The sequence below is a fragment of the Fusarium falciforme genome, chromosome 2, assembly GCF_026873545.1.
Source record: "Fusarium falciforme chromosome 2, complete sequence".
Classification (NCBI taxonomy): Eukaryota; Fungi; Ascomycota; class Sordariomycetes; order Hypocreales; family Nectriaceae; genus Fusarium; species Fusarium falciforme.
Window position 1 is genome coordinate 2522951 of NC_070545.1, and position 25869 is coordinate 2548819.

Consider the following 25869-nt stretch of genomic DNA (forward strand, 5'->3'; position numbering starts at 1 on the left):
TGCATGAAATGATTTGGTGTTTTTTGTTTGTTTGCTTGGTTGGTTTCTGGTTTCTGGTTGCAGAATGGAAAGGAGGAGGAACAAGAGACTTGACGAGTTGGCCGTTGCCATACCAGGCCGTTCAGTGTCCCAAGGACAGCCCGTTTCAGTCGTCAACTTGATCACGACTGGAGGCCAACGACAATTGACTAGGGATCTAGCCCCTTTTTGGTGGCTATGATACTCCAGACTCTGATGTTTCCCCATTTGCCATGTGTTTGTCATGTGAATGCAACTAGTCTCTGTGACTACTCATTTGACCAGACGCCCATCCTTTTGTCATTCATTGAACCCTACCTTTACCCCTCTTCTAACCAACCTGGAGAAGAATCATACAGATTATCTTTGAATCATGGTATACAGCAGTTGCCTCTGGCTCTCACCACCCATCCTCATCCGCCACCTCATAGTCCATATTAACCGGCCGGTCTTCGTCCGGCAGCTCCGCACTCCTTTCTCTACGGGGATGATCGTCAAAACCAGCCATGGCGTCGTGCTCCTTGTCCTCGGTGCTGGTATGAGCACCGCTGGCCTCACCGTTACCAGCAGTTTTGGTCGTGTTGACAGGCGGTAGCGGCGTGCTCACCCATGAGAGCTCAAGTCGACCATCGATACCGGGGAGTTCCTTGCCCTGGAGGCTATAGTAGAACCTTTCCGCCGTCTTGCGGTCCTGGAAGGAGACGTGAGTGACGGTAGGGCCCGTATCAACCGACTCGAATTCGCCCAAGTTCTGCCATAGAGTGTTAGTGAATTGCTCGATACGTATAAAACGGATAGGGAGAGAAAACGTACGAGGAGGAAATGGCGCAGCACCTCGTCCTTGTCCGGCGCCGTAAAGTCGACGCCTGAAACGGCGAGCTTCTTGGGCCGGTTGTCGATCGAGTACTGCGCATACGCCGCGTGCATGTTACCGCTGCCCCCTCGGCCCCTGGAGCTTCCCCTTCCTCTGGGTGCGTAGCCTCCTCTTCCGCGATATCCCCCGCGGCCACGGTACCCACCACCGGGATGCCATGGCGCACTGGTGACAGAGCCCTCGTCCTCGGCGTTGGGGTCGAGGCCGAGCATCTTGGCCTCTTGCTCGAGGACCGCGAGTTGGGCGCGTAGTGCTTGTGCGCCTGATGAAGGTACTTCACCGTCCTCGCCCTTCTGGCCGGCTAGCTTGGCCTGGAGCTTGGCATTCTCCTCGCGGTGCCGAGCAAGGAGTTCTTGCTGCTTAGTCTCGAGCTCTAGACGCTGCTTCTCCAGATCGGCACGTTTAGACTCGCGCTCCTGGTGCTGCTTCTGCGCCTCCTCCTGCCTCCGCTGAAACTCCTCCATGTCCAACTCAGGCTCGGCCTCCTCATCCTCCCCTGTGGCCTGGGGATCGCCGGACCAGTTACCCGCCTGTAGAGGAACAGTCGGCGGCAGAGCGTCGGCCTTGTCCCGGTACCAAAACACCTTTACAAAACGGTTGTCGAATATCACCTTTGGCGACTGGTACGCGGCGTTGGCAGCCCCCCACTTGTCATACTTGACAATGGCGAGGCGCTTGTACGGCTGCATCGAGACCTCCGTGATGGTGCCGAACTGCGAGAAGAAGCCTCGCACCTGGTCCTCGGTGAAGTTCTCCTCGGGGATGCTCTCGACCACAATGGTGCTCTTGGAACGATCGTAGACTGGCCCATCGGCCGAGAAGGGTGCCCGCGCACCGCCCTTTTTCTGACCTCGATTTCGACGACCTCTGTTGTTACCGCCGCGGCCCGTGTCTGGTGTGAAGTTGAAGGGGTTCATAGGATTTGAGGGGTTCGGCATTACGGAAAAGGGGTATTCGTTGGGATCGCCGCGCTCTGCACAGAAACCAAGTTAGCTCAGTAAACCTAAGAGGTAGTTGACGCTGCATACCATCACCTCCAGGTCCCATCGGGGGCACGAATATTGACTCGTTACCATGATCATATGGACATGTGCTCCCGCGGGAGCAGAATCCCTTGGTATCAAAGTCCCTGCACCGTCCCCTCCGCCGCGGCTGATTCCTACCGCCGCCAAAGCTTTGTGGAGGCATGCCTGGCATACCTGGGTAAGGGGGCATGCCCATGGAGCTCATCTGCAGAAAAGCCTCCATAGCCTTGGGGTCAAAGGCCATGTCCGGCGGCTGAGGAAGACCGCGCATATATCGTCCGCCCCTCGCATCGTCTCGTCTTTCGCGACCGGCTCGACGGGACTGCTTCGCTGCGCGTCCCCCGTGCTGTGGACCATCCTGTCCGTCCGGGTCGTCGCGATCATGGAAGCCTCTCTTTCTCGAGCCGTTGGGTGGTGCGCTCTCAGACGAGGGAGCAGGCTGAGGCTGCGGTTCGGAGCCGAGCTTGGGGGCTGGAGGAGCGCCTGGGAGGTATGATTTGTATGTGATGGCCTGGAAGACGTCGTCGAGGAAAGTTTTAGGATCTGTATGCCATGGTCAGCCTCTGCCGTAACAGACTCGCTTACTGTGCTCCTGCGCAGAGCAGATGATCTGGCAGCACGCACCTTCGCTCAGAAAATCGGGAATCTCCTGTTCGCACAGCTTCCGCACCGCGTCGCGATCGCCATCGTGCTTGAGTAGGGCAATAACATAGTCAGCAAGGACATCTGAATCGGCGTCGGATCTGTTCCTCAAGCGTTAGCGCATTCATTGAGAGCGACTCAGTCATCGCCATTGACACAGGCGGTTACGAACGTGTTTTCGATGCGCTTGACGATCCACGCTTTCAGCAGCGGTCCATCTTCTTCGGGGAACAGCATGGCTCACTCTGGCCTAGAAATGATACAAGAGACCGTGTCGCATCTGCCGCCAGAGCCAGTAGATGCGCCTAACAAAGAGCGACGACCTGGTGGATGGAGCTTGAGGTTGTTGGTGTTGGGGATAAGATTCGAAATATGCAGATCCAATTTTCGGGCCGCTCTCTGAGACGAGTGTCGTCACAGTAAAGTTGCGGTGCCAATTGGCCCAGCCACAGAAACTGAAGCAAATATTGACACGTAAGAAATGAATCCTAAAAGAGATACATAAATGTACCTAGCCGTTGATAGTTCTTATCTATATTCTTTGTTTAATGCCAGCATTCTAAGCAGCTGCGCATTTGTACAACACAATCAATGGATACTTAGATCCCCATACTTGAGAGCTATCACCCTTCACTAGCCCACTAACAAACCCCACCACCAACCAGCATAGTTATCCATTCCCATCAATACATCTATCTACTCGTTCCTACACTGACATTCAGGCAGACATCACTCAAGCACATCTTTTGAACTTCAATCTAACGTGTTCAACTCATCAATACGACATAACTGCATAAAAAGCCGAATCGAGCTTCCTCATGGCATTCAGCCTCAACCCGGCCACTCGACTTTTTTTCTTTTACTTTGGTATTCGCTCAGCATGCCCCTCCTGAGCTCAACAAGGAGCTCCTCCATGGGCTCGGGCATACATCCCGAATCTTCGTTACCAGCCGGTTGATGTCATGTGCCCATTGCGGCATCCTTCGTCCTTCCATCGGCGTATTAGAAAGCCGCTTACAGCTTGTCGTAGTACTGTCACCCAGAGTTAGCAAATCTATCCTTCTATACATCACACGTGGGGCAAAACTTACGTTCTCGACACCGGGCACCTCGACCTTGACACCCTTGCGCTTTCGCATGTCGGTGACGATGGCACCGACCTTGGTGCTGCTGTCGAGGGGAGAGCCACCGGGGAGGATCTGCCAGTGGTCGAACACGGACTGGGGGAAAGCCTGTCCGGAGGTGGCCTGTCGAAGGTCGCCGTTGAAGCCGAAAGACTCCAGAATGGGGAGGTAGGCCTTGATGTTGAACAGAGGAGTACCGGGACGCTGCTCCTCGCTGAAGACGTGACCACGTCGTCGGGTAAGGACACCGTACACACCACCCATGGCGCTCTCGGGGACCTGAATCTCGACCAGGTACACGGGCTCGAGGAGGGCGGGCTCGGCGAGCAGGGCAGCGGCGTACAGGACACGGCGGGCAGTGGGGATGATCTGACCACCACCACGGTGGATGGCATCGGCGTGGAGGGTAACATCAAGGATGTTGAAGCGGATGGATCGCATGGGCTCCTCAGCGACGGGACCCTCACGACTGGCCCACTGGAAACCGGACACAACGGAATCCTTGATTTCGTTGAGGTACTGGACGGCCTTGGTCTGGTCGACCAGCAGGTTGGCACCGGTGCCGTCGGGACCGAAGGTCCAGATCTTTCGGGCGTCGGTGACATCCCAGCCGAAGTCGTCGGCGAGGACACGGGCACGAGCCTTGAAATCGTCACGGGCGCTGACCTTGCCACCCTCAATGGCGAGCGAGAGCTCCTCATCGATGGGCTCGGCAACCATGTACAGACGGTTGTGCTTGTTGGGAGACTTGGACAGAGCAGTGATGCTGGACTTGGCAGTGACGGTCTCACGGTACTGGACGACGGGGTCCGAGATGATCAGGGGAACACCAGCGTGGTCCTCCTCGAGATCCTTGAGGCAAATCTCGAGATGCAGCTCACCGGCACCGGCGACGACGTGCTCACCAGACTCGGAGGTCATGGTAAGAACGCAAGGGTCGGACTTGGACAGACGCTTAAGACCCTCAACGAGCTTGGGGAGATCCTGAGCGTTCTTGACCTGGACGGAACGCTGGACGACGGGGGAGACGGAGAACTTCATGACCTTGAGGTTGTGGGCGGTCTCGCTGGTGGTGAGGGTACCAGACTTGAGAAGGAACTGATCGATACCGACCAGACCAACAATGTTACCAGCGGGCATGTCGTCGATGGGCTCGACCTTGCCGCCCATCATGAGGACGGTACGCTGGATAGCCTTGATGAAGAGATCGTCCTTCTTGCCGGGGACGTAGTTGGGGCCCTGGATGCGGACCTTGAGACCGGATCGGACGGTACCGGAGAAGACACGACCGAAGGCGTAGAATCGACCCTTATCGGAGGTGGGCACCATCTTGGAGACGTAGAGCATGAGAGGACCCTTGGGGTCACAGTCACGGATACCAATGGCAGCCTCATCATCAGGGGGACCCTCGTACAGAGTCTCGGCACGGTACTTCTGGGCAGTGGTGGGGGAAGGAAGGTGGAGAATCATCATCTCGAGGAGAGAGTCGGCAGCGGGGAGGAAAGTTCGCATGACAGCCTTGAGGAGCTGCTTGCCCTCCTTCTCACGGTCCTCAGTGGGGAGCTTGAGCTGGAGCTTGTCGAGGAGGGTGGCAATCTCCTCCTTCTTGAAGTTCATGACGGCGGAGAAGATCTTGAAGATGGGGTCGAGGATGAACTGGTTGAAGGCACGCTCGAGCTGCTTACCCTCGTAGGTGCCGTTCTTGGTCCACTTCTTGGTCTTGGGGTTGAAGTAGTTGTCGCCCCAGAGACGCTCCATCATCTTGTTCTTGTCAACACCGAACTTCTTGGCGTATCGGACAGCGAACTGGCGGACGGTGAAAGCCCAGCCGTGCAGACCGGAACCGAAAGCGACGGTACCCTTGTCGGGGTAGACCTGGATGTCACCAATGGACTTGTCAAGGTAGGTGGAGATGATGACGTTGACGGACTCGATGGTTCGGGAGAAGGACTGGTAGAGATCCTCCTTGGAGACCTGAAGCTCGAGAAGAGCACGGTCGACCTTGTTGATGATGATGACGGGCTTGATGCGCTCACCAAGGGCCTGTCGGAGCACAGTCTCGGTCTGGACACAGACACCCTCGACGGTGTCGACGACGACGAGAGCACCATCGGTGACACGGAGAGCAGCGGTAACCTCAGAGGAGAAATCGACGTGACCGGGGGAGTCAATCAGGTTGATCAGGAAGTCCTTGCCATCGGTCTTCTGGCCAACGATGTCGGCAACATCGTCGTCATCGGAGAGCTGGCCGTACAGGGAGATGGCAGTGGACTTGATGGTGATACCACGCTCCTGCTCGTCGGCACGAGTATCTGTCGCTCGGGCATCACCAGCCTTTGCGGTGGAGATGATACCGGCCTTGGCGAGAAGGGAGTCGGTAAGGGTAGACTTGCCGTGGTCGACGTGGGCAATAACGGACATGTTACGGACATTGGTGGGCTTGTCCATAAGGGCCCGGATCTCGTCGATCGTGAAGCTGTTGAACGGGTGAAGACATCGCGTCAGCTCATGGACATTGACAGTGGCTTAACTCCGAGCGGGGTATGAGGTTGAGGATGGAGGGGTGACGCGGGCGAGCAGTCGCAACGACTGAAGCGCGTAGAGACGATGATGATGGCAGCCATGGCGCGACGGCCTTGACGATGAGCAGAAGCAACTTACTTGACCATCTTGACGGTATTGACGGGATAACCTGTCTATGTGTTGTGGTGTGAAAAGTCGAAGTTGTTGATGTGGGAACAGAGCGGGGTCGAAGTTTTCACCCCGCGATCTGAGCCTTGAGAAAAGGGAAGAAGCAAGAAGCGATTGCCTGAGAAAAGGGCAACGATTCGAGAGCTACTGGGGAGAAGAGAGACAGCTCTGGGGGGAAACCACTGTCACTCTTTATGCGTCCCTTTTGGAGGAGAAGGTTTGGAGAGAAGGAAAAGAGGAAGAGAGGAAAAAAATCAGAGTGGGTGGAGGGGGGAAGAAAGATTCATTCGGTGGGCATGCCCTTGCCTGAGGTGCAGCCCACGGAGCTGTGACGACCCATTGGAAGGTTGGATCACCGGCGGGCAGCGAGCCCCACTCGAGTTCCAGCCCACTCACAGGTTGCTCAGCAGACGAGGGAAAAAAAAATTGGGCAGGTGGGCTGTGGTGGGGCAACAGAGCAACTGCCCGCAGAGCACAGCAACCCGAGGGAACCCCGCCGTGCTCGCCGCCGCATTTCACTGAACAGAGACGTGCTCCAGGCCCTGCCGGAGGGGTTGGGCTCGGCCACGATAGGCCCAGAAACCCGCTAAAAAAAAATGGTCTGCTTCTGCTTGAGCTTCTCACCTCACCCGGCGGGCGACCGAGCACTATTGCCACAGTGGTTTTTTGTGCACGTCCAAGGGCACCAACCCTGATTCGCGGGAAACTTTCACAGCCCTGGGAGCTCTCCAACTCTCTTTTCGGTATCATGACTAATCACCGAACTCTCCTGTGCCCCTCCCAATGAAGCTCTACCATTATTCAATCATGCCTCATATGACATCCGCCATCATGGATGGCTATTCTCCTCTCGCCGAGAGACTCACCGCGGGTAATAATAATCCAACTCTCTCCGGGTGGGGATGAACAAAGCAAGTGTGGCATGGGGGACACACATCCATGGCATGGGATGGGATGGCAATATCAGAACATGGACAAAAAGCACGGCCAGTTTTTTTCCTTCCATGGGGGATTGGGATTGGCATTGTTCCATGCCCTGCCTGGACAGCTCTGAAACCGAGCATGACGGGCACCCCTCCCTCGCCCCTCCCCCTCCTCTGCTCGGTTCTAAGCCTGGTGATGAGCAACTCTCGATGACGTCCATCAACGTTGAATGCTTCGGTGATGAGCCATTCCCATTGACTCTTCACTTGCTGACTCAACAGCCGATGCCAATTGTCATCTCATCTACCCGGGCTCTCTCCCGGTGTGTGTGTGTGTGCGTGTGTGCGCTTGTGTGGTGGTTTTGGGAAGTGGGCTGGAGCTTGAGCTGGAGCTCCCGCACCACCACCCCTCCTCCACTCGGACGGATGCCCATCCATTCTCTACACGAACCTGGCCTGGCCTGGCCTCACCTCGAGCCCAACCTTCCATCCGTGGCACAGGCCAAGTTGACTTCGGAATACAATCCACCGCCTTTATCCCCGTGTATCTCTCCGGCCGTGTCTGCCCAAGCCGGTACCTAACTCGACCGATCCTCTGCCGTACCGCCGCTCACATCACAGCTCAAACCTCAGACCACCACGAGAGGCTGGCCTCGCCCAAGCCCCCATTGGAGGACTTGGGAAGCTTTTCCGGCTTCGAGCCCGTCAGATCCGTCGCGGCAGATCCAATGGGATTCCGTGGAAATGGTCAAGATCCGATGCGAGAGCTTCCTCATACAGTAAGGCTATCCCGGAACCATCCTGGTACCTAGCTCTCTTGAGGCATGCGGCGAGCAAAAAATCACCGCACACTCGGGATGGTCGACATAAACATCAGTACACCTTGAGTATAACACGCCTCATAAAACGTATGTTTTATTTTGAAGGCCGCCTTTCGCTGTCTCACTTTTTTACACACCGCTCCACTTGGACTGACAGGAACAGCTTCACCCACCCTGACATGGAGCCTCGATATCAACCTCATACCGAGTCCAGTTGCAAAATCGTGTATTAGTATTCTTTCCAAACAATAATTACCCTTTGGTTCAAAAGCAGAAATTGTTTCAAGTTTCCCAAACGCCTCGCTTGCTCGTCATGCTTACTGTCGCCGAGTGACTCACTCGCCGGGCAAGTCCTGCAACCTCATCAACCTCCTTCATAACCCATGATTTTCATCCATGACTGATCTCATGATGATCCCAAAATGCGAGCATAAGCATCCTCTACCTCGCCGGCCAACTCCAACAGTGACACAATGACAATCTGATGTGTCAAGTTCGGCAGTCGATCACGATGCAGACCGATCCATTCGAGTGGCGGCGTCGCCTCGCCCATGTCACGCAGCTGCGGCGTCTCGATAATGGGCGGCTCCAGCGCCACGTAGTCGTACTTGGATACGGGCACGTTGACTTCTGCCGTGATCTTCTGCTGTTCACCCTCTCCCTCTTCTGCTCCTGGAACTCCCCTGATCTTGACCGCTGTCAGGGGGATTTCCTTACCCCAGATCTGCTCCAGTGCCTTGGAGTGATTTGCAAACATGCCTCGGATGTAGCTGACGCGGGAGAAGTTCCACCCCACCTCCACCTTGCCCTCGAATGCACTCTTGAAGATATAGCTGATCTCGTTTGCTCGTGGCTTCTGCCATGTCTCCATGACTGCAGAAACCTGGGGAACGTTGAGGATCGTGCCGCCTCGTGATCCTGTTGCTCGTTGAACCACGTCTTCGACAGAGATCTCACTCAACGTCTTGGGCGCCTCCACGTTGCGAACGCCAGCAAGACCAATGCGAAGCTGACCCAACATCATCCTCAAGATACTGTGGATGCGTCTCTGCTCCATGCTGGCTGCGAATCGAGCATAGGCGTTTAAAGCCTCCACCTTGAACACTTGATGATCTGAGAATGTGCTGGGGAATACGCCCAGGTTGAGTGCCTTGAGTGTCACAACCACATCCGTGTCCAGGGAGATGGGTGATTTGGACAATGTGTCTTCCACCTTCAGCTTCGGTGGTAGCTCGATCTGTGGCAGCGTGTTCCGTGAAGCCGTGGACCTCCGGCTCATGAATTTCTCAATCTCCTTCAGGGAGCTCTCAAAGCTCTCCCTTCTTTCTTGAACAAGCTTCTGGATGGCCTGCCACAAAGCAATACCCTGGGCCGCCGATGTTGTTGTGCCAAAGATTTGGACTGCCTCGCCATCGAGCATTGCAACCAGTCTATCACCACTGCCTTCGAGGCTTTCACGTACGTTGTACATGAGGAACTCCAAAGAAGTAATGTCGGCAACCAAGAAGGCTTGATAGTCAAACGCAGCCTTGACTCGGAATGCATTGAAGGCGATCGACGCCTGGACTAAGGGTGTCTCATTGAGTGCCTCTTCTCGCTTCGGCCACTGAATCGAACTTCGCAGACGGAAGTCTTGCAAGGCCACGAAGCCGCTCAGGCGACCAGTGCAGTCGACACCGATCCTATCGAAGCCGAGGCAGAGGTTCTGTTCCCAATCCGACGTCTTCTTGGATGACACCCAGAACTTCTTGATCGCAAAGGCAGATTTGCCAATGGCTTGTCCGAGGTCGATAGTGACGTCCAGGGCTGCGATAGAAAGAGTCACAGTCCATGGGAACGCGGCTGTTGCCGCCACTTGCTGATATCTCTGTACTAGATGGCCGCCCTGAGAAGTCTCAGTGGCCAGCTTGGCGACAGGAGCTGTGGGTGGTGATCGCAACCCGCTGGGATACCAAATCTCACGGAACAACAAGAAGTCTTGTGCTTGCTTGGCGTTGATGGACACCACCATGGGGCTCACGTTGATGATGGCCGAAACTCCGCTGGTTCCGCTAACGTGCTTGCTGTTCATGAACGAAAGCGTGATCGAGTCCAGTTCAAAGCTTGCGGTGGACTCGCGTGAGTACACGTGTTGCACAGACGCTTGCAACTTGGTAAAATCTCCGGAAATCGCAAAGAAGTTGCCTTGCTCTGACGACCGAACGGTATTGACAGTGAAGTAGATGTTATCGAAGCACGTCGTGGCGGCGACACGGGCGATTGGTTGACAGCTCAGCGAGAACTCTTGTCTGCAAATGCGCAGGCCCAAGTTGAGCTTGAGACGGCCTAGCACAGCGCTGGGATCCGCAGTGATGATGTTATCCTCGTCTCCAGACTTGTGAACCTTGGGCTTGGATGGCTCCGGTTCTTTGGCTGGCGCGGCTTCGTCGTCGTCCTTGACAACTTCTTTCACGCTTGACAACATGTCCATCACGAGCGGAACAACAGAAGGGTAGATGATGTTGCTGGAAGCGTCCACCTTGATCTCTCCATAGAGCGAAGGGTCATCCTGCGCATCATCCCTGTATTCGACTTTCCAGGCCAGTCCAGGACTGCGAAGGGCCGTTCCACTTCCAGAATCCTCCGTGTTGAACTGGCCATACTTGCCAGCCATCGAAGAACGTCCGAACGAGTTTTTGGAACTGTCCATCGCCTTCTTGTTGGCAATGTAGACAACAGCACCGGCAAAATCTGCGTCGATAAGTAAACTTTCCAGCCTCTTGTTGCCAAAGATGCTTCGCTGTTGCCCCGTTTTGGGTGCCTCGTCTGGCTTCTTCTCTGTTGTCACTGCAGTGTTCCATTGCGTCGATGCTTGTGCCACATTGTTCATCGAAAGCATGATGGACTCGGTCAAATGTGCAGCTGGCACAATAAAGGCGGACGTAAGCCGCAAATCCAGAGACTCGCCCACAGCCTGGAATGCCATGCGTCGTGCAGAGGCAGTTGACATGTAGGCGATATTGAATGTGACCACGGGAAGCAGCGCCGAGTGAAGTGAGCGAACATTCATATCCTGACCAGGAGGCACCATCTGAAGCTGGAAGTTCTCGATCGACAGTCGAGCAGATCGTCGGGTTCTGGTGCCGAATTCGAATAGTTTGACCGACAAGACAAGATCCTCCTTGGTGCTTGACTCATCAGCATTGCTGTCTGCAACGATCCAGCAGACGCGAATATTTCGAAGCTCGAACTGATACTGAACTGATGCAAGAACCGAGTCGATGATGTCGACTTCTTCTGGTAGCTCCTCGTCGCCGTTGATGGTGATTCTTGGCTTGGACTGTCGCAGCTTTCTCAGGTATTCTAGCTCGCGAGAGGTATCCAAATCTTTGATCTTCTCACCCATGTACCCCAGAACATCGACAACAGTCGAGATTGTTTCTGGAGCTAGGTTACATTCAAAGTCGTCGCTGCTAAAGTTGAAGGACCAATCTTCTTTGCCGTCTGAGCCGAGGGTTGAGCTGGCGGAAACCGTCACGCCCACGCCCAAGCTTCCACAGGATCTCATGGACCCCTCTCGGCCTCGTCGGATATCGAGACCAATGTGGCTGAGGTTGACGTGGAGCTCTGGGTACTTCAGGATAGGGCCATGTGTCTCGTGTCGGTTAGACGCGTGCAGATGAGCCCTGTCCAGAGAGAAGAGAACTTGAGCCATGGGCTCAACTTCAGACTTGAGAGATGTCTTGGCAAAGACATGGAGGCCAGCCAACGTCAAATGAACATTGTACACGACCTTGACACTTGGATGATCCAACTTAATCGGCTCAATGACAGGCTCCGTTATCTCAAGCTCGTCAGAACCAAAGATTTCCGAAACATGCCCCTGGATGATCTTGGTCTGCTCCTGCAGCTCTTGGATGGCACTGGATATCTGAGGCCTGTTGAGTGCAGTGAGAAGGCTGTAAACGGCGGATGCGTCCAGATGAACGACCTCCAAGGATGAGAGAACGGTAATCTGGTGCTCGGTCTGGCTCATGTGGCTGGTGATGCGGCCGTTGGTTGGAGGGATCTGCAGAAGAGAAATGCTGCGAGGCTCATTCCTAACGTTGATCTGCATCTCGTGGTAGTTTTCTTTGATGTCGAAATCAAAGATGACTTCTTTTCCAAAGTTGGCTGCTGTCGCCGCTCGCGCCACGGTTCCGGTGATTTTGTAGGTCAGAGATTGCAGGAAAGGAATCGAGACGCTGTACTCGTCAAGGAACATGGCGAGATTGACCCTCACGCTCGAGAGCCGGTCCGACATCCTCTTCTGTTCTTTCGGCTCCTTGGGCTTCGACAAGCTGGAAAGTTGACTCTTCAGACCGTATACTTGATGAATCTCGTCACCAAAGAGACGGTCAAGAACTTCCATCAGTCCAATCGGGTCCTCCTTGACCGCGATGGTCAGGTTTCGACTGCTGGCACTAGCCTTAACGGTATGGCTTGACGTGCCGTTAATGTCGTGGAGTTCGTGTGACAGGAAAATGCTTGGGTACTTCAGTTGAGACATTCCCAGAGCATGAGCGTTACTGTGTAGCGAGGAAGTGATAGCGTTGCAATTCAGCATCAAGCTCAGCGAACTCGAAGTGTCGACTCCAGCTTGGTGAAGAATTGACATCTTCAGCCCATGACTCAATGTCTTGGCTCTGAGATTGATGGTTTCCAATTCCACCGCACCTCGAGTCACTTCCACAACCACATGGACCGGTGGCCAAGCAGCAGGATTTGGCTTCGCTGGGCGTTTCGGCTTGGGGATGATGGGCCTTGATTGAGTTTGGCCTTGGCTCTTGGAGAAAAGTTGCAACACGTCTTCAGCCAGTTCGCAGAGTTCCCAGTTCAGGTTGATACCTGCTTCCGCGCAGGAGATATTCAACGTCGTCAGGGGAACGCTTGGCTTCGCGCTCTCGTCTTGATCCTCCACGGCTTCGGGCATCTGCTGGGCGATTCTAGCGGCCAGATCGATAAAGCCGAGTTTGTTTTGCTTTGGCCCTGGGTCGAGAACAAGCTGCAATTCTCCCAGTCTGCAAGCGCCGGAGAGAGGAAGCTGGTCATCATGACCTTCGTCCACTTCTTCGATCGGACCAAAGATATTCACTAAGACGAGCGAATGCGCCAGGTCCTCCAAGTCCCAGCCACGCCACTTTTGAAGTGCTGCTATCGCGTACTCTACAGCGTTCGCAGGCACATCAGGAGAGCCAGTCAAACATTGATGGACGAGTTGAGCCCTGGTATGCTCTTCCATGGTTGCCCATATCTGACGAAGTCGCATCGCCAACTTCCAAGAATCAAACGTGCGAAGGTGCTCGTTCGCTGAGCGAAGCACAGCCGAAGGTCGGACCACGAAAGATGGATCATTAGTCGACTGGCCCTCCTCAAGAAGGCGATATGTGAAGTACCTGTGGCGGTTCTGATGCTTTGTGATGGTCTCAGAAAGCAGATGCCCCAACTCAGTTGCAACAGTGCCAGTTCGATGGATCAACGACGCCAGGTACTCAATCTTGCCTGAAGCGGTGCTTCCAACCACGGAGCCAATCTCGGCTTCGAAGAACCTGATTTCTTTCGCACCAACTGACACAGTGACCTCGTCGATCTGTGCCATGACTGCCGGCTGAGGTTCCTGAAGCGACGATTTACGCTCGGATGCAGAAATCTCAGCTGATCCCAACCGTAGTTGAAGTGAAGTCTTTGAATTGCGCGTTTCCTCCTTGAAAGGGTCCTCCCAGTTGGTTGTCGTTCGAGCAACCAAGGACACCTTTGAAATTGTGAGGTCATACTGGTCCTGCTCGTCTTCGACATAGTCCGAAGGGTCCTCAGATGTCGGGTTGAGAAGTCGGAAGTTGGCATTGGGCACTCGAACCATAAAATCCTTGATCTGGCCGCTGGTTCCCCGTTCTTTCTGTAGGTCGAAGATTTTAGTCATGGCACCGATCTGGAAGGCGTCCAACAAATCCTCTGGTTCATTCGGCTGCAGGGCATCCAAGAGGGAGGCAGCGTAGCGGATTGAAGATGGGTTGGCAAATGCTGATATTCCAGAGGGGAACTCAACCAAAGCACTGAAATAGGGGTGATCCTCGCTCAGTCCATTTGGATCAATGTCATCCAACCCGATCGACATTGTGTCAAACATGCCATCTTCCTCGCCTTCTTCAGTACTCTGAACTGGAACTTCCCGTGTACTGGGTTGCAGACCCTGCAGCGGGAAGTGCGGCGAGACATACTGGCTGGAGAAAGCCACAGAAGAGTGAGCAAGGCCCTCCTTTGTAGCATAGTCTCCAGTTGAGTAATGTGATACAAACGATCCCTTCTGCCTCAAAGTTGGTCGATTGTCCAACAACCCAGACCCAGTGTCAAGGTAATTGCCCTGGTTTGATCTGGATCGAGCACGGTGTTGACTCGGTGCTAGAATAACGCTGCCATTCTCCGAAGCGGCAAGGGAAAGGAATGAGGATTTGTGACTCAGCCCTCGGGACCGGCGTGACGTCAATGTCCTATACGAAACGTCTTCGTCCTCGCCTTCGAGTGAGATGGCTGGATGAGGTGGAGGAGGCGCACATTGGGCTGGCGGATCAACCACTTCTGGGACAAGATCATCCAAGTACTCCGGTAGGATAAGAAACTCGGCTCGATGTGTCCGTTGATCTTCCCGCTGCACTAGCTCTTGCTGAATTTTCCTTTCTTCGGTGAAGTTGAACTTGCGTCCAATCACAGCAAGTCGGACAGTGGTTTGCAGGTGAGCTTCCGTTTCCACGGGGTGTTGGTACCTGGACTTCTGCCTTGCTGCTGATTCCGCGTTGACACACGAGACTTGGATGTTTGGGACGACAATGTCGGCACGCTTCGAATAGTGTGACCGAGCCCAATCATTGAAATTCACATCGATGGCGTCGGTTGATACCAGAAACGCTGCTTCATCGACGTGTAACCACACCTGGACAGACTCGACAGCGACTCGTGCAAAGGTGATATCGAAGAACACCAGAGACGAGTATGGTACCAAGGCGTTCTCGACATCGTCAAAAGAGAAAGCAACCGCCTTGCCGCCTCTTGCCACCGCAACAAGGAATTCGGAAGTGCACTCTCCTGCAATGCTACCGACACTGACATCCCAGTTGCAGACGTAGGCGGGCTCTGTGGGCGGCAGACCAAATAGCTTATGGCCATATAAGCGCACGCCATCGATAAATAGCTGGGTATTCGACGATGACATGCCAGGAGAATCCAGAGCACCCTCCGAACTGCCCAATGAGAGACTCACGGGGCTAACCTCAATCTCGACTTCCATGAAGTAATTTGTAAAACGCAAATCAGCGGCGACGCTGGCAAGTTCTCCTTGGACGAAGCGATCAGCTGAGTAGAGATTGGTTGGCAGCAGGATCCTGAGATCCTCAACTTTGACACCAAGAATAACGTCCATATCGTTTGACTTTTTAGTGGGTGGCTGATTTGCGGCCTCGGCACCTGGGTTCTTCTCCTTCAACTGGAGTTGATTTTGATACTCATCCAAGGTTCTGAAGTGGACATAATCTCCGAAGTAATTGTCCTTCAGCAGGATGATATACCGGATAAGGAAGCCATACAGGTAGACGTAGGGGGACTGGCCACGAACATTGAGGATGAGCGTATCCGTGTTTGTGGTCGATGTTGTCGCATTGTAATTGTAACTGCCGTCCACCACGAGACCTTCGATGTGACCGAAGTCTTGTGAGGAGAGAAACGCCGCCTGCGTATTCCACTGGGGAACCCGAAGTGCCAGATCCAACTGATCAGCACGAACATCAAAAGGAATGGCATTCTTGCTAGGTCGGAAGCTATCGATAGGGATACAGGCCTCAGCCGTCAGGCAAGGGCTAGAGAGAACCAGATAAGTGTTGTCTTCTATCACGGTTGCTTTGTCAATGATGTTGGCCTCGTTGACGTTGAGGTAGAGCTGCAACGATTGCAACTTCAGGTGAACGTGGTATTTGAAAGGCACGAACACGAGATAGTCTGCCGGCGGGCCAGTTGTCCAGTCATCAACCAGGTCAACAAGAAGGAAGATGTGGTCTCTCAAGATGAACAGATCCATCTTAGAGCTGGTAATGCTGAAGTTCCAATTCCTGAGCGAGTTCCAGGAGAGCGGGTTAGAGAGATCACAGGATACCTGTAGAGCGCTTGATCGCCAGAGTAGATCGTGGTTGACAGAACTCCAGAGCTCTGAGCTAGGCAGGTCGACGTCGAGTTTCGTTGTGTAACCGGTCGAGCTCGCCATCATATCCATATTGAACTTGACCGACGAGTTGGCTGGAAGCTTTACCTCCAACCATCCCGCAGGGCGAAGCTGGGTAGCGTCTCCTTTGCTATTCTTTTTCGCCCTGTTTCTCTGTTTCCGCTTCGTGGGCGCTTTCTGGTGTTTCATCGGTGGTTCCTTGCCTCGCCAACGCCAGTTCTTGGACTCCTCCCTTATAGGAACTCTCAAAGTAACCGTGTCGTCTATTTCAACGTAAAGCGAGAAGGTTGTAGCGGCTCTCCAGTCCCCTGGCTTCAGCGGTCTCGCAGGGGTTGCGTCTTTGCAGAGTGACGGGAAGAAGAATCGCTGCAAATCTGCCCTTTGACGATCTGCCCATGGGCCGTAGTTCATGGTTCCTCCTTTAACAGAGAAATTCATACCCCAGGCCGGAGGCTCACTCCCGTTAATATTGAGTGGGAACGCCTTAGAATTCCCATGGCCTCGATCAGGGACTTTTCCCACAGCATCCCAGTACACGGTCAATACCGCTTCAGGGCTATCCAAGACTGTAGTCACAGCGGCATACTCAACTGCTCCCCAACGAGCCCTGTCGTCCCGGTCGCGGTCATCCAGATAACGTGTTAATCCTTGCCATTGGTTGGCACCTGGAACCTGCGAAGCCCCGGTGTTCACGGCTCGTGAATCGGTAGAGAAGGACTCAACAGAGCGCCGCCAATAGGGCACCAGATTGCGCAGAGAGTTGACAGCTCTTCGCCGATGATGACGGAAGAGTGATCGCTTCGAAACCGCCTCCTGACTTTGAGTAGTGTCGCGATCTCGGGTGGCCCGGGTGGCTTGGTCCTCCTTGAAGTCCTCATTATCCTTGAACTCGACGACTGGATGTTTGAATTGAACCTTGAAGGTTTGCCTGTAAGGATCGCGCGTGGTAGTTTCCGAAGCGTCAACTTCCACGTCAAGCGAGTCTGCCCTGGCAACGAGGATCGCCTTTGTGTTCTCACTGCCCATGACAGCAGCGGCCTTTTGACAGCGGAGATGTATAGGGAACAGCTGGATCATGAATGGTAGCTCCATTTCACAGCTGTGGGTGTTTTCGTCGTCCTCGCCGCTTCCGAGACCTGTCGTCGTGCGCCGGTACACGTACCTCGCCTGGGCGTCCGCATCTTGCTTCTCGTCCAGCCCCTTTTCACCTTCAGCATCCCTCTCCAGCTTGGGGCCCCGAGCTCTCAATGCAGATTCATCCTTTTCCGACACACCACTCGATCGAGCATCTGGGTCATGGTGCTGGGTAAGACCGGAAAGGACGGTATCGTACGCTGGACTTCGATTGTACACAAACCACTCCAAGCCAATCAGGTCCACTTGTATACGGCAGGGAAGCTCGGAATTTTTTATGTCGCTCGACGGTGTAGCATCGGTGGTCGGCAGCTTGGATCGTCGGGAGTCTGTGATGTCTGCGTCGCGAACTCGTCGAAGCCAATATCTCCATGTAATGTAACCATGCTGGACCATAAACGTCTCGTTCTCGCCATGATACCGTAAACCCGTAAAGAAGACTCGACCACCTAGAAGAGATATTTGAATGGCCTTGATGTCGATATAGACTCGATACTGGTGCCAGGTGTAGGCTCGGATGAAGTAGGAAACGACCGACGCAAAGACTCGATTGAAGTATAGGAGGAAGAAGATGGCCAGGATGCAGCACAGGGCGACAAAGATGAGGAATTCACTACGAGAGGGTTCGAGTTAGTATACGAGAGATAAACAAACAACGTCCAACATACTAATTGAATTTGGGGGTCTTGGTGTCTCTGGCTACAACAATCGCATTGTCGAGGGCGGCCAGGGTGATATTCATGTTTGAAGTAGCTCAACGGAGCTCAGCAAGCTCCATAAAGTAGCAGGGAGACACGTCGCATCATCCAGAGCACGGCGACAGCTTGGAAATACTTTAGCGGACAGAAGGTGTTGCGAGGTTCCGCAGGTGAAGCATAGTAGCTGGTTAATGTTATAGTCGGTCAGGAGCTGTCAGGTCATCCAATCCAAAAGAATGTCGCTTCGCGACGCGGTTGTTGAGGTGCTGGTATCCGCCCCCTGTCAAATAGCGGACGCAGGGTAGCGGAGCCACTGTGGTTGGTGTGGCTTCAGAGGTCTTGGGCGATGGGCTAGCGCCCCACACGCCTAAATAAGCGGCATCAAAGCTCCTGGACTCCCATGAACTATTACGGCAAGTGCGCCCTAGGTCATTACCATGGGAGGAAAGTGGTTACCTAGACGCATGAAACATAATTCCGTGCCGGCCCTACTAACCCATCCATTCCTGCGACAAGGCAACAAGGACATCATCTGGCCGTCTGTCGTCTTTGCTTCGTCCACGACAGTTTGACTAGGAAGGCGGCAGTCGATAATCACGGGGTTTCCGTCCGAGCGGTGTCGTCATCACCGGTTTGCGCCACCGTCGACACTCATCCATCCCACCGAGCTTCTCTCATCTCCCCCTTCGTCATACATAACCTTGCGCAGACCATCAGTCATGTGCTAGGACGCGCCAGCCGATTGCCCATATACTAGATCATCTCGACGGGACGGAGCAGCTGAATCCACGTCGCCATGGATGACTACGTCGAGGCCATGTCAAATGGCGGCACAGGCCAGAAGCTTACCTATGCCACTACAGTGGTATCTGGCGTCGCGTCCCTAGCAGCGACAATACTGTCTATCGTGTATGTACCTCACAAACCCATACTCCAGCTTGCCGGTGCACATAGCTAACTGCAACTACAGCTCGATACTGTTGCAAGCCAAAAACTACCGAAAGCCCCTCCTACAAAGATATGTCGTCCGAATCCTTCTTATGGTGCCCATATACTCGATCGCATCATGGACCAGCATGATATCCTTGAAAGCTGCCGCTTTCCTTGATCCAATCCGCGATATCTACGAAGCCTTTACGATCTACACGTTCTTCCAGCTGCTCATCAACTATCTCGGTGGAGAGCGGTCCCTGATTATCATGACACATGGCCGAGCTCCTGTTCACCACCTATGGCCGCTCAACCATGTCCTACCAAAGGTCGATATCTCAGATCCTTATACCTTCTTGTCAATCAAGCGAGGTATCCTTCAATATGCCTGGCTGAAGCCCATCCTTGCCCTTGCTGCTGTCATCATGAAAGCGACAGGAACATATCAAGAAGGTTATATCGGACTCACCTCAGGCTACCTTTGGAGCGGCATCATATACAATATTAGTGTCACTGTCAGCTTGTATTCTCTCGGCCTTTTCTGGGTTTGCATGAACCGAGACCTACAACCTTTCAGGCCAGTGCCCAAATTTCTATGCATCAAGCTCATCATCTTTGCTTCGTACTGGCAAGGATTTTTCCTATCCATCCTGGTTTGGATAGGTGCGATACCAGACAATGTGCAGGGATACACGCCAGACAACCTCGCAGCTGCGATCCAGGATGCTCTCATCTGCATTGAGATGCCCATCTTTGCTGTGGCACACTGGTATGCCTTCTCATGGCATGATTTTGCCGATAACAGCATCCTGTCCGCGCGGATGCCTCTCAACCATGCCTTCAAAGACGCGTTTGGCGTACGAGATTTGATCGAGGACTCGAAAATCACTTTTCGGGGAGATACGTATGGTTACCGAGTGTTCGATTCTGGCGACAAAGTGATGGCCCACGAAGATTCCAAGTCACGTCTGGCGAGGCTCAAGGAAGGCATGCGATACGAACGTGGTGGAAAAGGAAAGTATTGGATTCCCAAACCTGGCGAGATCAATACGACAACTCCTCTGCTTGGATCAAATGGGGAGGCAAGCCATAATCGCCCGGACCTGATCAACGAAAACACACATGGCACATTTGAAGAACCCGAGTTGGATGCTGACGAGGATCGCCTGTATGCACAGGCGCGGCAGCTTGAATATGGCGATTGGAACGTAAGTGGAATGGACCCAGATATTTTGCCTCATCTAACCATGTTCAGTACCCTGTCATTACAGCCAGCGAGCCCCTGAGGGACCGGTATCGCTCTCCTGGCAGCTTTGGAACAAGGTCTCCTGCTTACCACAGCCCATCTGTAAGGTCGCCAGCACCAGAGACGGCCTCATCTACCAACAAGGGCAAGCAGAAGAGCAGAGACTCTCCCCCTACGCCTCAGCCCGAGCCTGTTCCGGAGCCCGTGGTCCCAATTAAAAAGAAGAAGAAGTCCAAGAAGGTCGTCAAGCACGCAGAACCTGACCCAGCCAAGCTCGGCTTGGGCAAGGGCCCTCCGGCGCCCGCGGAAGCCAGCCACGCCCGGACCTATGATGGAGGTGACAGCCCTGTCAACGAAGAGTCGACAGAATGGAGTGGAACACAGGATCAGACGCAGCCCCACGGCTTCATGTCAAATTATCAATCAAACTATCGGATAGACGACGATGACGAGTTCCGTAATGTGTGGGGGAGGGATGAGGAATCTAGGTAACATTGCTAGGTATTTTGTTTGAACTAGATACCCTCGAGTCTACTTGCGGCGGGTGCAGACTTGGGAGCATAGCACGGAGTTATGGATGTTTACTATACAGAACACGGATGGCAATGGCTACTTGAAATGCGGTGCATTATTTCAAGAATCGTGCGACTGGTTGCCTATAATCCCTCGAGATTGTGTACTGTCTACAGTTGATCACTTGTTCACGCGAAAGTATTGGAGACGGTGCTCTCATACACGGGTTAGAACCCCTATTCACAACGCACATCCTATTTTAGACTCCTCATTCTATGCTCAACACACCCTATGCCGCAACTCCGTTTTTCCAATCATAGCTCATTTTCGATAACTCAAGCCCAGGTCAGGCTGAACACCTCAGCTCCGTGCCTGGAGATGCCAACTTCGTTCTTCCCATCGGCACTGCGGATGCTGGTGGGGATCTTCTCTCCCTTCCTCTCCAGAATGATTTTGTTCTCCGAAACCTCAGGGAGCTTATAGAAGCGGCGTCCATTGCGGCTAAAGAAGTTCTCAAGCTTCTCCTGGGTGACGTCGGCGTCGGTGATGACTCCCCGCTCAATGGCCTCCTCGAGGCCGAGAAGGACGAGCTGCGTCACATATGGCTGGGTGAAGACACCGGCGGGCGCCTTGCCCTGCTCGGCAGAAGTCTTGGACTGGAGGGGGTGAGGGGCGCTGTCACTTCCACTAATGGGAGATGGTTAACAAGTGAATAGAGAAAGGTGGGAAATGGGCTTACAAGAAGAACTTGGTGTTGCCACTGACAACAGCCTTGACCAAGGCATCGCGGTCGGTGGGCTTCTTAGGGATGGGCTTGCAGAAGGCGAAGGGATCGCAGCAAGCCTCGTGGGAGGTGAGGTAGAGATGGTGAGCCGTGATGGTAGCTATTAATGGCGTTAGATGAATGTGATTCTTTGTATGATTTCCCAGTTGAGGAGAACATACCACCAACAGTAGGTCCACAGGCCTTGACAGCCTCGACAGCAGCAGCAGTGGTGCAGTGCTCAAGCTTTGGTCTCCATGTTAGTTGCCGTTCAGTGAAGATGTGGTTGAGTCTTCACATACCACAATGCGCAGAGCGGGGAATCGCTCATGAAGCTGCTTCAGAGTAGGGAGGAAAGCCTCTTCCAGGGTAGTACCAGCTGGTGCAAGAGACTCGAGAACCTCGCCGTGGATGTTCAACACTATGAACAGACGGAGATGTCAGCCTAGACAGCCCCTGTTTGACTATTCCCCGCCGAAAGGAGAACAAAATCTCAAAGAATGGGGTCGCTTACCAATACCATGCTTCTCCATGGCGGCGAAAGTGTCGTAGAAGGCCGTAATATCCGAAACACCACTCTCAGAGTTGGTGGTCACACCTGTATGGTGTAAGTGCCATGTCCATCTCAACGGGAGGAGGGAGCTTGCCCTGGGGGTAGAGCTTCACACCGGTGATACCGGCAGCAGCAGCCTGTTCAATAACCTCTGGGGTAACAGAGGGGTGAAGCTGGCAGAAGTTAGGGTACGCCATGGATATCATGGATAGGGGCAGGACTAACGTAGAGCGACATGAGAAAGTTAACACCCTTGGTGATGGCAGTAAGCTTGGACTTGTACTCGAGCACCTATACAAGAGTTAGTTATTTGTTATAGGTCGCACATGATAATTCCGTGTCAATGGGGTACGAGTTACATACCTGTTCAACCGATGTGAGAGGAGGCAGCTATAATCAAATATCAGTAACGATTCAAAAAGCATAGATGTCATAACGAAGCCATCTCTGAAATAAATCACTCAAAACACGGAATTTAAAAAAGCCACATACGAGATTGGGCATTCTATTTTCTTCTATTAGCTTTCTCAATTCTCTCTTCTAGGATACAGAGTCCATACACGAAAGCCGTATCAACTCCACCCTGCCGCACAGTCGGGACTACTAAGTCCATTAGTTCACCCTGGCGCAAGTGAACATGCATGTCAGCCGCGGCCGGCAGCTCAAGTCGCTGAATGTTCTTCATGATGGAAGATTTTGGAGGTGTTTCCGAGTTCAATTGCAATTATTGAACCTTGTAATTCAAGGACGAGCAAGGATATGATCGAGCAGCGGGGTGTCGCTTTTTTTTCGTGGTGTGATGAAGGGGACCCCGCGATTTGGAGGGTGCACGGGTGATGACTAAGATCGACGTTTGACTTTTTTCTGTATCGGAGATTTTCTACCAATCACAGTGTCCCAACCAAGACTCGGATTAACCCCTCGGCCGGCTTTCGACAGGCGGTGTGAGAAATTTGTCGGTCTGAGGAGGCAGAATCTAGCCACGGCGAATCCCCATCACCAATTCCGCCAGCCCTACAGTGCCATCTGCCTGCTTCTACTGAACGGAACGGGACTGGACGTCCAGCTCTGGTCTTTTTTTGGTGGAATAGGCGTTTCTGACGCCTTGACGGATCAGGTTGCGGGCCAGGCGCTTGCAACCACCGCCCGTGAGCGCGCAATCGCGATGGGCCGCAAGCCCAATCCTCTCATCCTCGAGTACTTCGTTCGAGGCCCCAAGCTCAACGATAACAGCAACAGGTATCCGCACACCTGTAAGCAATGCGGCGAGAACTTTCCCAAGGGCCGCATCGATAGCTTGACCACACACATCACCAAGAAATGCCCCGCCATCTCCGAGTCGGACCGCATGCGAGCCTGCCTCGAGCTCCATGGTATCACCAACGCTCGTGCGGCCCCAGAGCGACCGCCTCCTGATGCGCAGACCAACGGCCAGACAGTGGACGTCCCCAACCTTCCCCAAGGATGGAGTGCTCTTGAGACTCTTGCCGAAGCCTCGCGACAGGTCGATCTTAATGAGAACAACCGTGGCCAGAGCGCTCCTGGTGCCACCGACCCCGCGGACCCCGCCAGCACTCACGTTGTTGAACGTTTCGAACTTCATGAGCAATTCACCCTCGACAACCCTCCCGTGAGCTACGAGAATCGATCGCAGCAGCAAAATAGAGGTAATACGCTACACGGTCCGTTGTGAGAAGTTGAACTAACGCTCAGTAATAGCCGTAGTCCAACAGCCGCTTCCTGGACCCGAACTATCTCCCGAGGAACGACTTCAGGCATTGCTCCCCAACAGCGTTGCTTCGCCAGATGCTTCCAATATATCTGTTGCCGTTGCCGCTACCGCGCGGCTGAACCCGTCGCTTCTCGATCCCCAGCTCGTCAATGAAAATGGTTCATCGACACCGCCTCCGACCGTCGAACTCGCGCCTCCCGTCGAAACCTCCCCAAGTGCGGTAACTGCCCCTGATGGGGGCATCTCGCAGCCATGGGGCGAAATGACATACTTGGCTACCGCATCGCCAGTGCCGATTGTCCCCGATCATCCCCCTGCGCCTATTCAGATGAACCGAGGCGGTGTACGCATGGATACGGGCGATGGGCAGCTGAATGGGCGGCCCCGGCATTCTCGATCCCGATTCACAGCAGCTCGGCGCAAGGAGGTTCAGGAGGTCCGCAAGATCGGTGCCTGTATCAGATGCAGGATCCTCCGCAAGAACTGTGGCAAGGGAACACCATGTGATACTTGCCGAAAGGTCTTGTCGCCTCGTGTCTGGAGGACTGGCTGCGTTCGGACAAGACTGCAAGAGCAACTGGACTTGTACTCGGCTGGTGTTCAGGTTGTCTTGTCCCAGAATCGAATCAACCTGCTGAAGAACCAGATCCAGATGACCCACGATGGCACTGTGATTGAGGTCTCTCACTTCCCTGAAATCGGCAAAGTCATCGTTATGGAAGCTTTCGTTGCATTGCTGGAGCCTAGTGAGACACTGGCTGCGACACGAGGGAGCAAAGACTCTTTCTGGCAGGTCATCATGATCGATCAGGACAAGGAGGACATCCCGGGCAAAGTGGAAGCTTATATGCGGGACGTCTTTCACCTATTCATTGAGCGTGAGCCATCGAGATTTATGCGCGTCACCCTGGAACTCGCCATTCAGCAACTGTCAGAAGGCGAGGATGATCTTCTCCGAAAATCCCTGGAACTTTGGGGTTTGGTTGAGAGTATCGACCGTGAGAGACAGTGGAACATTATTGAAAAGCCCGCGAGTGAGGGAGAGGAGCCAAGACGTATTCAGGAGGCCGAAAGCGAGAATGACGCCGATATCTACACCACCATCTGCATGCAGCTGAACGCAGCAGCCGAGAGAAAGGCAAACAACACTTCCAAGGCCCTGCTGAGCGGCATGCACCGAGTACTCCAGGACAGTAAAGTCAAGGTCAACTTCAAGATGTACCTCACGGCGCTCATCTTCCTCAACTGCCTCGAGAAATCGACGTGGGCTTTCAAGGCTTGGGAGCAGGACCATCTTCGTCCTGGGTGGCCCCTGGAGAGGGATCCCAGCGTGTTCACACAGCAGGGAGGTAACTTGGCAGGCCTGCTCAAGATGTTGTTGGCAATTCGCAAGGCTCTGCCACAGACGCTTCGCAATGCCTCTGGGAAGCTGGCCACTTCGGAGCAAGAACCTATTGTTGCGAGTTACTTCCAGGACCTTGATCTGGATTGTAAGTCTAGTAGCCCCTTTCATCTTACAACAAGAATGCTAATCATCATTCTCAGACGATGCTATCCTGGCCCGACAAGAAGGGTCCCAATTCTCTCCTGCAGACTCTCGGTCCCTCGAGATGATGTTCTGCTCTCACCTTCTCATCACCAACACCCCGTAGACGATATGAGCCAGGTGTTTTTGCACGCCTGTCTCATATTCGCCAACGGATCTCAGTGACTGCGAACCCGACTTTCACCTTTCGACCAACTAATGGCTAATGACTGGACGGAAAACAAAAAAGCAACGATTCTTTTTCTTTCTTGATACCACACGATGATGCATGTATGACTATAGGCGTTTGAGCCAAACGGGCTACTTAAAGGGGGGAGGGAGGCATGAAAAAAGAAAAACCTAGTATAAAAACGGCCACGACTACTTGGAACTGGCGTTACGGCATAGACAAAGCGAGATACCTCGGGGGTCT

General features: G+C 53.7%; 6 protein-coding genes across 6 annotated transcripts; 2 read left to right on the forward strand and 4 right to left on the reverse strand.

Annotated features, from left to right (window-relative positions):
* Positions 1-418: 418 nt before the first annotated feature.
* Positions 419-2796, reverse strand: NCS54_00273500 (Hypothetical protein; the record flags this gene model as incomplete). Its single annotated transcript, XM_053148327.1, has 5 exons — positions 419-769; positions 832-1865; positions 1921-2460; positions 2503-2660; positions 2732-2796. 5 exons carry the CDS (start codon positions 2794-2796, stop codon positions 419-421), a joined length of 2148 nt encoding a protein of 715 aa, XP_053004302.1.
* Positions 2797-3573: 777 nt separating this feature from the next.
* On the reverse strand, positions 3574-6352 carry NCS54_00273600 (Elongation factor 2; the record flags this gene model as incomplete). Its single annotated transcript, XM_053148328.1, has 3 exons — positions 3574-3591; positions 3651-6159; positions 6345-6352. 3 exons carry the CDS (start codon positions 6350-6352, stop codon positions 3574-3576), a joined length of 2535 nt encoding a protein of 844 aa, XP_053004303.1.
* Positions 6353-8524: 2172 nt separating this feature from the next.
* Positions 8525-18218, reverse strand: NCS54_00273700 (Hypothetical protein; the record flags this gene model as incomplete). Its single annotated transcript, XM_053148329.1, has 2 exons — positions 8525-18089; positions 18145-18218. The coding sequence occupies 2 exons, from the start codon at positions 18216-18218 to the stop codon at positions 8525-8527; spliced, it is 9639 nt and encodes a 3212-aa protein (XP_053004304.1).
* A 752-nt stretch (positions 18219-18970) lies between these two features.
* NCS54_00273800 (Hypothetical protein) lies at positions 18971-20842 on the forward strand (the record flags this gene model as incomplete). Its single annotated transcript, XM_053148330.1, has 3 exons — positions 18971-19083; positions 19145-20312; positions 20360-20842. The coding sequence occupies 3 exons, from the start codon at positions 18971-18973 to the stop codon at positions 20840-20842; spliced, it is 1764 nt and encodes a 587-aa protein (XP_053004305.1).
* Positions 20843-21198: 356 nt separating this feature from the next.
* On the reverse strand, positions 21199-22864 carry NCS54_00273900 (Dihydroorotase; the record flags this gene model as incomplete). Its single annotated transcript, XM_053148331.1, has 10 exons — positions 21199-21550; positions 21603-21747; positions 21809-21872; positions 21929-22047; positions 22141-22224; positions 22274-22352; positions 22405-22470; positions 22543-22569; positions 22672-22684; positions 22740-22864. The coding sequence occupies 10 exons, from the start codon at positions 22862-22864 to the stop codon at positions 21199-21201; spliced, it is 1074 nt and encodes a 357-aa protein (XP_053004306.1).
* A 315-nt stretch (positions 22865-23179) lies between these two features.
* On the forward strand, positions 23180-25563 carry NCS54_00274000 (Hypothetical protein; the record flags this gene model as incomplete). Its single annotated transcript, XM_053148332.1, has 3 exons — positions 23180-23846; positions 23899-25401; positions 25457-25563. Exons 1-3 carry the CDS (start codon positions 23345-23347, stop codon positions 25561-25563), a joined length of 2112 nt encoding a protein of 703 aa, XP_053004307.1. The 5' UTR covers positions 23180-23344.
* Positions 25564-25869: the final 306 nt, after the last annotated feature.